The following is a 10,298-nucleotide window of genomic DNA, read 5'->3' on the forward strand; positions in this document are numbered from 1 at the left end:
TCAGTGTACATTTTGCTTAGTATGTACTCTCGCTGTGTAGCAGCGTTCTCTACTTTTCAGTGCTTCAAAGTAGGCTTCAAGAGCAGCCCATTGATTCATGATTCATCGCAAGGCAGATGCAATGCTGAGCCACCACAAGATTTCCAGCTGTGCTGCCATCACCTCGAATTATGTCCCGAATATGTCCGAATAACTTTTGTTGCCTTTTTAAAAAAATCTCTGATCCATTTGAAAGTTCCGCGTTATAAGAATTTAGTACATTATTATATACAAGTCAGTCAATGTCGATCGGTGAGGTCGTCATATCATTGCGAGGTTACAGACGAGCTCCGGGGAATGACGCACACACTTCAGAAGTAAGCAATTTCTGCCATAATTTTTGTGAAAAGACAGCTGGGCCGCCCACACAGGGCACAATATTTCACGTAAAGTTTGTTATCAGCTAACAGCACTTCAACAAAGAAAACAGCCCCACCGCAGACGCGCATCTATTGGTGGCACGAAGCCGAGAAAGGCGATAGTCCAAAAATAGAATATAGCCCGAAAATAGTCACGTAGCCAAAAGGTAAATTTTGACGCCAGGGAAAAAAACAACCAATTTGTCTATTAATAGCCCAATCTGGCAACGCTGCTCGCGATTTTTTTTGTGTGTGCGTGATTGCTTCGTTATAGCAGTAAATGGGATATTCAAAATTCCGCAAGTAAGCTTTCCCACATAACTATGTTGCCAAAGACAAGATGGCAGATTTCCCAATAAAAAAAAAAAACTCGATAAGCAAAAACTGCGAGGGGTACAGGACAGGCGCTAAGGGTCTGGGTAGAATGTAAGAAACGTATTTTGGAAGAATCACACACAAAAAAAACTAGTCCTTCTTGATTTCTTTCAGCTGGAAGCGCATGGTCAGCCATCTTGAGTTGTACAACATTGTTATGCGGAAACGCGCGCTTGCGGAATTTTGAACATCATCTAGAGCGATATAGAGCGACACAGGTGCCGTTTAGTCTCCGCCAATTTGTATTGGTGCCGTTGTGGCCAGCGTGCTCGTGCGTTATGCGGGGAAGCCATCCGAAACGGGTACTGGCAATGGAATCACCGCTGCGCGCCCGTCCTTACCGTGAAACGCAAGTACCAGCTTTAGCACCTCGAGAACGAAGTTAAATATTCGGAATAGGTCCTTCCCGGTTGTGTACGACAATGATCCTCCAGGCGGCGCTTGTTGAGCGCATTTAGAGGCGCATTTTATAGCTGACAGCCGTGCGGAGCGGACGCATGTTTCGGTGCTCTTCGGATTACGCGTGGTGACCGGGACCGGGCGCACTGACGACTGCGTGAAATAGATGAGTGTTTTTCTTTAACATTTTGAAAGTTTACATTTAGGCTAGTTTTAGTTGAGCTAGTTTTTAGATTTAAGCTAGTTAGGTGAAGTGCAGGCTAAAGAGCAGAATTTAGGTCCGTGACCCAACGGCCGGGTCTATTCTGGCCGGCAGTTAAGACTGACGCGGCCGCGTTTCTATTGAGGCGAAACGCAAAATGCACCTGTGTGCTGTATATGTACGAGTATCGCTTCGATAGTGACGTTATTCGATTTCCAGGCTATAATACATTCTTTCTTAACCGAAGCTCAAAACGTGGTGGGGGCGTCGCCCTTCTAGTAAAAGAAAGCTATTCGTGCCATATCTTATCGGGACACAGTCTGAGCGACGACAATATTGAAATGCTTACAGTCCAATGTAGCCGTCAATCACTTACCGTCGTTTACCGCCCACCACAAGGCAATATGAATGAGTTCCTTCGTGTTTTTGAAAAAGAAATCACTTTTTTGTCAGATAATTTCTTATCTTGTATAGGAGGTGATTTTAATATAAACATTGGTGTTAAAAGTCCTGCACAACAAGAATTCACAACATTGCTTCAAGCCACTAGCTTCCAGAACGTTATAAATAGCCCAACACGCATAACTTCCACTTCAAATACCATTATCGACCTTTTCATCACAAATTATGATGTGCCTCTCACCGCAGGGCGTTTTGCAGCAGACACCAGTGATCATCTGCCTATTTTTCTGCGCGTTCAGACTAAACCCCTCCCAACACAAACCTTTAATCCACGTCGGCAGTGTATTTCCCAGAAAAACCTTGAAACATTTAGAAGTCGCATAGAGCTAGTAGACTGGGAACCTGTTTTCCTAAGCACCGACTCTGATGCTGCCTACACAGCTTTCTTGCGACTCTTTTTACCAATCTATCACGAATGTTTTCCTACTGTTGAAGTAAAACTGCCGAAAAACGCTGGCAAACCATGGATGCCCCCTATACTTATAAGACTTGTAAAAAAGAAGCACAGGATGTTTGCTGAATTTATTAGGACTAGGGATACTTCACTATTGCCCCATTTTAAAGCATTTCGGAACTCTTTGAACAAAGAACTCAAAACAGCTAGGACCACTTACCACAATAACCTTTTTGGTAAGGAACTCTCCAATCGCCCTAAAGAAAAATGGAAGTGCCTTAATCTACTTCTGAATAGAATTACACATCCAAATAACATGACAAGTTTAGAAGTTGATGGAACTAACCTGAGTGGGTCTCGTTTGGCCGGTGCTTTTAATAAATTTTTTACTACCGTTGTCAGTCGGTATCACAGCCCTGACTTCTCAAAATTTCTGGGTGATAAACTTTCACAATCCCTCTTCTTTGAACCTACAGATGAAAATGAAGTGTACTCTATTTTAAAAAAATTGAGAGACACGACAAGCTTAGACTCTTGCGATCTCCAGAGTCGCCCAATAAAGTATGTCCTGCCTTCAATAGTTCCCTGCTTAACGCATATATATAACACGGCGCTCACTACAGCCCACTTTCCTGCTGATATGAAATTTGCTAGGGTGGCAGTAATCTTCAAAAAGGGGGATAGAAATAATTTAAGTAATTACAGGCCAATATCGGTCTTACCTTTCTTCTCCAAGGGGCTAGAACGCGTAATTCATCATCGAACTCATAATTTTCTTCTAAAGCACTCTATTATAAATGACTGCCAATACGGGTTTACCAAGAACAAATCAACAGAACATGCATTACTTGATCAAAAAGAATATATATTAGGTAATATTGAATCCCAGAAGCTCACTCTTGGAATCTTCGTAGATTTCAGCAAGGCGTTTGATACCCTCAATCATAACACCCTCTTTGCAAAACTTGAACATTATGGCATACGTGGCCATGCCCTCAACCTTTTCAAGTCATATATGTCCCCGCGTTCACAATATCTTGTCATCAATAACTGCCGCTCTGATGTCCTACAAATTTCAAATGGAGTGCCACAGGGTAGTCTCTTGGGTCCTATACTTTTTAACTTATATATAAATGACATCACTAATATAAGCAACGAGATAAAATTTACTATCTATGCTGATGACACCACTTTGTTCTGTTCCTCCACTGACATTAACCAATTAACCAATTCAGCGAACTTAGTATTGACTACTCTGAAGGAATGGTCATCCTCAAACTCCTTGACAGTAAATAAGGAAAAAACAAAGGCGATAATATTTCATGCTAAGGGCAAGTTGGTAGAGAATGCACCGCCTATCTTTTTCAGTGGCGCACAAATTGAATATGTTGAATCATTCACATCACTTGGCGTAGACTTTACCCCGTCAATGTCATGGGATGCTCACATAAACAAGGTCTGCATCAAGCTCTCTAAATTCATAGGTATCGTCTCTCGCCATAAATATATCTTACCTACAAAGACAAAACTTGACCTTTACTATGCATTCTTTTTTTCATACTTAGGGTACTGCTATTTGGTATGGGGAAATACTACAGTGTCCAATTTGCAAAAACTTTTTCTTCAACAGAAGAAAATGTTACGAGTCATTACAAATTCCTGCTATGACGCCCCAACTCGCCCCATTCGAATAAAATACAAAATAATTCCAGTTCCTAGGTTGTTTGAGTACAGGTTTGCCTGTTTTTATAAAAAACAGACTGCAAGAGATGACGCCTTTTTGTCCCATATTGTGCAGCTGGTACCACACAACACGCCGTATACCACTAGAAACGCTGAAATGTTTTCGGTACCCAGATGTAGAACAAACTATGGTTTTGCTATGCTGAAATATATACTACCAAGATGTTTGAACTCTTCTCTTTATAACAATATAAACACAATGTCTTTTCGTGCACTTCGTGAAACTTTTATTGATTAGGTTGTATTAGTACTGAAATACATATGTCGACCGTTTTTTCTTTCCTTGTCATTGTTTAATATATCTAACCCCCTACCTGCATTATAGTACAATCTGTTTTGTTTGAGATGTGAATTATTTGTATGCCGCAAGAACTGCCGCTGCTGTCATCGTCGACTTTTTCGGGTGACGAAGCCCGTCAAGCGGTTATTGTGAACCGCTTTTATTTCGTCACCCACGCTTTCTGTAATGGCAAAAAGCGAAATAAACAAAGTGCAAAGATCCCCAGGTGGTCGAAATTAATCCGGAGACCTCCACGAGGGCACCCCTTTCATACTTTCGTTCTTTCACTCCCTCCTTTATCACTTCCGTTACGTCGCGGTACGGATGTCCGCCGAGATATGTGAGACAGTTACTGCGTCATTTCCTTTCCTGAAAAAAACAATTTTTGAATTTTTCTCAGCAGAAACAGGTAAAGGCACAGAGAAACTGAGACAGGACGAACAGAGTAGACACTGCGTAGTGTTGTCGTTCAGCGGATTTAAGGCGTGGGAAAGACGATCTCCGCCCCTAAGAGAAAAACTGTACGCAGGAAAAAAGTGCTGGACCCCATTTTTCCGACGGTAAACGTGCAAGGCATACGTGAGCTAAATGGTATCCGCCCCTTGGAGAGCAACCCATAAATCCACCTTTGGCTCGTGAAGGACCAAAAGGTGATTGAAGGTTGAACGTTATGGATTTCTAAATAACGGTCTGCAAGAAATGCACGACATATATCTTGAGTCCAAGCAAATTATCTGGAAGCAACGCAGGTGCAGGGTTTAAATTTGGCGGGTGGCAATAAGCGCGTAAGTTTGTGCTGCCGTCTTGTGTACGCTTTGGTAGGGTGATGAGGCAAGGCGGGCGCCATGGGCGCCATCTAGGTAATAGGGCGTGAACACGCCCCGCGCATGTGGTGCGCTCGCCGGTGTCATGCGGTCAGAGTGGTACGACGATTGAGTGCTTCGTAGTGTGGAAAAATACGTTTTCATGAATAACATTAGAGTCAAATAATAATATACAGCGCTGATCATTAAACTAGCAAGACAAAGTGTAAGTTGTGCTTGTTTGCGTCGTGCTTTCCTCAGCCAGCTACCTCTAAATGCACTTTACGTACGGTTTGTCCGCACGAATCTCTGCGACCTGATCTTCGGTTTCCTTTTGCAGGCACGATGTCGAACCCGCTTCCGACAGAGCTACATGACCTTCAGGAGCTGCGCGACCATCCAGAGATCGGAGGGACAGTGTACAAACATTATTTAGCAGCAGCAGTCGACTTGGTCGCTGGGACCGCCGGTAAGCCGGAATGCCTGTACAGAATGCTGACGCAATCTGACCGAGATTTCAAACTGCGCCCTGGGCTAGCACTGCCTTCGTTTAAACTTCCTGCCAGTTTTCCTCTGATGATGTCTAGCGAAATATCAGAATCTGGAAACGTCACGGTGCTGTTAATATAAGCGTAGTACTTACAGATGGTCTTACGGACGGACGGACGGGCGGAAAAGTCGATCGTGCTTCGCGGAAAGTAATCTTTGATTTAATTATGTATCGTTACAAAATTTTCTTGTGTGCTTGTGCAAATAGAAGGAACGAAATTTTGGTCGCTCTTCTTTACACAAACAGTTACATGAACATGTTACTTTCGTGAAAATCGAGAAAGACGAAATTTCAGTTCACTGCCATTTCTATTATATTTATGAAGTAAAACTTTTGCAAGACGAGCCGTCGCTGAAGATTGACCAGCGTGGTTTAAAATTCTATTAACGTTCTGTCATTCTGCACTTGAGTAAAAACTCAACGCAACTTTAAGCCCCAGTTTGTTGCACAAGCCATCAGCTTACTGACATTGTCGACTGGATGTGCATGCACACTCGGGCTTTTTGTGTTTTCTGACAGGTGGTGCTGCCACGGTGGCAGTTGGTCAGCCACTGGACACAGTCAAAGTCAAGATGCAGAGCTTTCCAGAGATGTATCCAGGCGGTCTGCGTTGTTTTCAGAAAACTCTTTCTCAGGATGGTGTGCGGGGACTGTATGCTGGAACTATACCAGCCCTGGTGGCCAATGTTGCTGAGAACTCAGTTCTCTTCTGTGCTTACGGAGTCTGCCAGAAAGTTGTTCAGAGGTTGGTTCGCAAGTCAAATGTGCAGGACCTGAGCCCACTGGACAATGCATCTGCTGGCTTCCTTGCTGCTTTCTTCTCGTCACTTACCCTGTGCCCAACAGAGCTGGTCAAGTGCAAGTTGCAGTCACTGCGTGAGAGTGCTCAGGTGAAAGGGGGTGCAAGCCAAGCGGGCATGTGAGTTGTATTAAAAATGAAAACTTCCCTTTCAACATTTGCTTTTATATTTGCTTGTTGCATCACGAGACCAAGGATGAAAGGCCATCACATCATGCATTAGACGTTTCACCATGCCTGAAACCATTTTATCATATATGTAGATACAAATTACTTATAATTCAAGACACATGTTTTGAACATTTGTGCTATTGTTGCAGAAGTTTTTTGTTAGTCTAATGTTGCATTCTGAGCAAACCACACTGAAGAAAAAAATTGTAAGCAACTTTTATGCCTATACACTAGGCCATCAAAAATTTCACTTGGAGTACTTTGGGAATTTATAATTGACTACTTGCATTTGTGAATTGCATTTTCTTCCAGCAAAGGCATTGCACGAAAGAACGAAGCTTTTGAACAAAGCAAGGAATTTCAGATTCAGTAGCTGAAACCACTTTGGGCCAACAAGGCATTACTTTGAAATTGTTGAAGGGCCTGAACAAGCTGGGCTTGCAGGATATCCAAGATTTATCAAGAGCACAGTGCTGATGCCAGGTGTATCAGATACTTTTTGCAAGCTGAGGAGTAAAATCAGAGAGTTTTGATGAAATTAAAGTATGACTTGTTTTGAAGAACATATGATTCTGGAGCCTATTTAATGATCAAATGATTCTTCATATTTATGTAGCAAATTCATTTCTTGTTTTTGTTCCTCATGGCTAAGAATGTTATGAATGTGAGACAAGTCATTTCTGTCCTTTTACAACAGGAGTAGAGCATATAGTGCTCAATTCTCAGTTAAGTATTCTCCTTGTAACAACCAACAAGCATTGTTGGACACACTGCAAAGTCATATCACATGGAGACCAAATGACAGTTTCTTTCTCATCCCATTTTTATAGTGACAACTTTTTTATTGGCTTACAGTGGCACGTGGCAGCTTACGAGGGAAATCTACAAGCAACATGGCTTCTTGGGATTTTTCAAAGGATTTTCAGCTACACTTGTTCGAGAGATGCCAGGGTATTTTTTCTTCTTTGGAGGCTATGAAGGGGCCCGCCACTTACTCACTCCAAAAGGAAAGACAAAAGATGAAATAGGTAAGCTTTGCTTTTGAATCAAGTTCTGTTGAGCTGCACATTGTTGTTGACACATACAAGTTGAACAACTAATGAAGTAGAATAAAGGGACTTTTTGCCTGGTATTTTCTCATTTAATTTATTTGTTGAATTTTGTTGTATTCATATAAACAATAATGTGGCCATTTGGCCTGTCTTTTCTTGTGATCGACAGGTGTTGCCAGGACTATTATTAGTGGTGGTGTTGGCGGTATGTGCCTATGGATCTCAATTTTTCCTGCTGACGTAATCAAATCCCGGATTCAGATTTCTGGAACTGATGAACCAGCTTTGACTGTAGCAAGAACAATAATGCGTACTGAAGGTGAGCGCTTGCCATTGCATCCTTCCAGTTTTCTTGCAAACGGGAGATGAAAAGGGGCAACTGTCTTCACCAGAAAAGGAAGTGCCGTCTTCGTTTTAACCAAGACAAAACTTTTCTGTCCTCTTTTGAGTTTGGTAACAATCAGCCAGCTGTAACTCCTGCTGCAATGCTGGCTGTTGAAGCCTAAATTGTAGTAGAGCATTTCTGTAGCAAATGGAGGCAAGATTTAAGTGCTGTTGGTCTGAATTATTATGATACAATTATGAAATGGCACTATTTCTGGGTGTCGTTAGAAGCAGACCATTTTGTAACGAAAGAGGCTAACGAAGAGGGTTCAGCTCAAGTTAAGGACAACGCAGCGAGCTTTGGAAAGGACAATGATAGGTGTAACGTTAAAAGAGAACGGAAGCAGACAGAATGGGTGAGAGATCGAATACGGGTTAGTGACATCCTAGTTGAAATCAAGAGGAAGAAATGGGCTTGGGCGGGGCATGTAATGCGAAGGCAAGATAACTGCTGTTCCTTAAGGGCAACGGAGTGGATTCCAAGAGAAGGCATGCGTAAAAGGGGGCGACAGAAGGTTAGGTGGGCAGATAAGATTAAGAAGTTTGCGGGGATATGGCGGCCAAAACTGGCAAAGGATAGAGTTGATTGGAGAGACATGGGAGAGGCCTTTGCCCTGCAAGGGGCATAGTCAGGATGATGATGATGTTTTCTTCTTTCAGGTGTTCTAGCCCTTTACAATGGATTGGGACCAACATTGCTGCGGACGTTCCCGGCTACCGGAGCCCTTTTTCTTGCATACGAGTACACAAGGAAAACACTTAACTCTGCTTTTGGCATTGAATGAAAGAGTATCCACTGTTGTTATTGGTGTACGTATGTCTCATAAATATAGGATATATGTATGGTTGTCGATATTGAATGAAGTCTTCCACTCTCGCTTTTCTATGTATACTATTGGGGGACAGAAGTCTCCAGGGCACGTGAGTGGCAACTGAGGTGCGTACTTGTGATAGTGGCCAGTAGCTCGCAACTGTTGTGTGGAGCTGCAATTTTGGATGCATGGTTGGGAATGGAGGTAAGCCTTGGCAAGTACTGTACCTCTGTGCCACACCTGCCACTTAATTGTGATATGACTGAAAACTTTTGTCTGGATTAGCATATTTAAATGAGTGCTGATACTCATGTGGTTTGTTTATCAGTCATTCAAGTCGATTTGTTTTATCATTCAATCAATAGTGCGACTTTGCTTGAGGGCTATATTCTGCGAATTATTTCCAGCTCTTTGTCTAAATGGAGTGATTCATATTTGGCCTGGAAAGACTGTTTTCATTTGCAATTAAAAACAAATTTTTTTAATGCGTGTCTGACATTTCTGTGAGTGGTCTAAGTTTTTAAGGACAGTTTTGTCAAAACTAGCCACTGAACTGCGTGTACGGTGAGAGTGCAAAGGCAGCTCTTTTTTCTTTTCTTTTTTCTGCAGCACGTAGCACATGAGGACGGAGAAACGTGACACCGTGCTGCGTCCCTGTGTGCTACGCGCTGCAAAAAAGAAAAAGATTCAACACTAACTAGCCCGGCAGCCTGTCTTGTTCAATGGAAGTCAACCACGCCACTCTGCAGCGGCACTAGCTGTTGAGTGCTCGCCCCTACGAGCTTGCATATATGGCCTCCAAGATGATTGCAAAGGAAGACTTCGGATCGAAGACCACGGAGTGGCAGCATTGCACCCTAGGTTGGATCCTGGAAAGCCTTTCGTTCATAAGAGATAAAACCACCGCTGGCGCTATTGAAAACAGCGTTACAATAAGCATATAGGCGGGCAATAGTTTTTATCTCAAAAATAAGCAGCGCTTGTGTGCATGCACACCCACCCATTTTAAATATTTTTTTGTGAGAAGAAAAATAAGAATTCCTGTGCAAGGCTGTGCAAACTATGATTCGCTCGCTTTCTCTTGCGATGCGTTCAGTTTTGGTATAGACAGTTCTGGGATATGCTACCCAGTCTGCTGCGCCGCGGAGCGATCTTTCTCGCCCCTGCTCGCTGGGTTGCGCTGGCTGCTAAGCAATTGCAGAGTCACTGTACAAGTAACTCTATAAGCGATTGTAGGGCGCGCGCGGGAGCGGGCGCATGGGGCACTTATGTATAGTGCCTAGAATACTCTAAGCGACTGCGGCGGCCGCTTGCCCGTTGCCTATTACATTGTCGAAGGTAATTAAGTGTCGCACCACACCCTTGAGCGATGGAAAATAGAAAAGACGCCCATGTGCTGTGCGATGTCAGCAATGCCACGTGGTCTGCCTATTCACAGCGGCGAGCGCCGGAGGGAGCCAAAAAGAGAGCGTTG

General features: G+C 43.1%; 2 protein-coding genes across 2 annotated transcripts; both read left to right on the forward strand.

Moving 5' to 3' along the window:
* The first annotated feature begins 3,400 nt into the window (after positions 1–3,400).
* LOC144130479 (uncharacterized) lies at positions 3,401–4,278 on the forward strand. Its single transcript, XM_077664400.1, has one exon. It carries the CDS (start codon positions 3,660–3,662, stop codon positions 4,209–4,211), a length of 552 nt encoding a protein of 183 aa, XP_077520526.1. The 5' UTR covers positions 3,401–3,659; the 3' UTR covers positions 4,212–4,278.
* An 833-nt stretch (positions 4,279–5,111) lies between these two features.
* Positions 5,112–9,309, forward strand: LOC144128804 (mitochondrial ornithine transporter 1). The gene is made up of 6 exons (XM_077662532.1): positions 5,112–5,282; positions 5,397–5,525; positions 6,126–6,525; positions 7,432–7,604; positions 7,798–7,947; positions 8,673–9,309. The coding sequence occupies exons 2-6, from the start codon at positions 5,402–5,404 to the stop codon at positions 8,795–8,797; spliced, it is 972 nt and encodes a 323-aa protein (XP_077518658.1). The 5' UTR covers positions 5,112–5,282; positions 5,397–5,401; the 3' UTR covers positions 8,798–9,309.
* Positions 9,310–10,298: the final 989 nt, after the last annotated feature.

The sequence above is a fragment of the Amblyomma americanum genome, chromosome 4, assembly GCF_052857255.1.
Source record: "Amblyomma americanum isolate KBUSLIRL-KWMA chromosome 4, ASM5285725v1, whole genome shotgun sequence".
In the NCBI taxonomy this organism is placed as follows: Eukaryota; Metazoa; Arthropoda; class Arachnida; order Ixodida; family Ixodidae; genus Amblyomma; species Amblyomma americanum.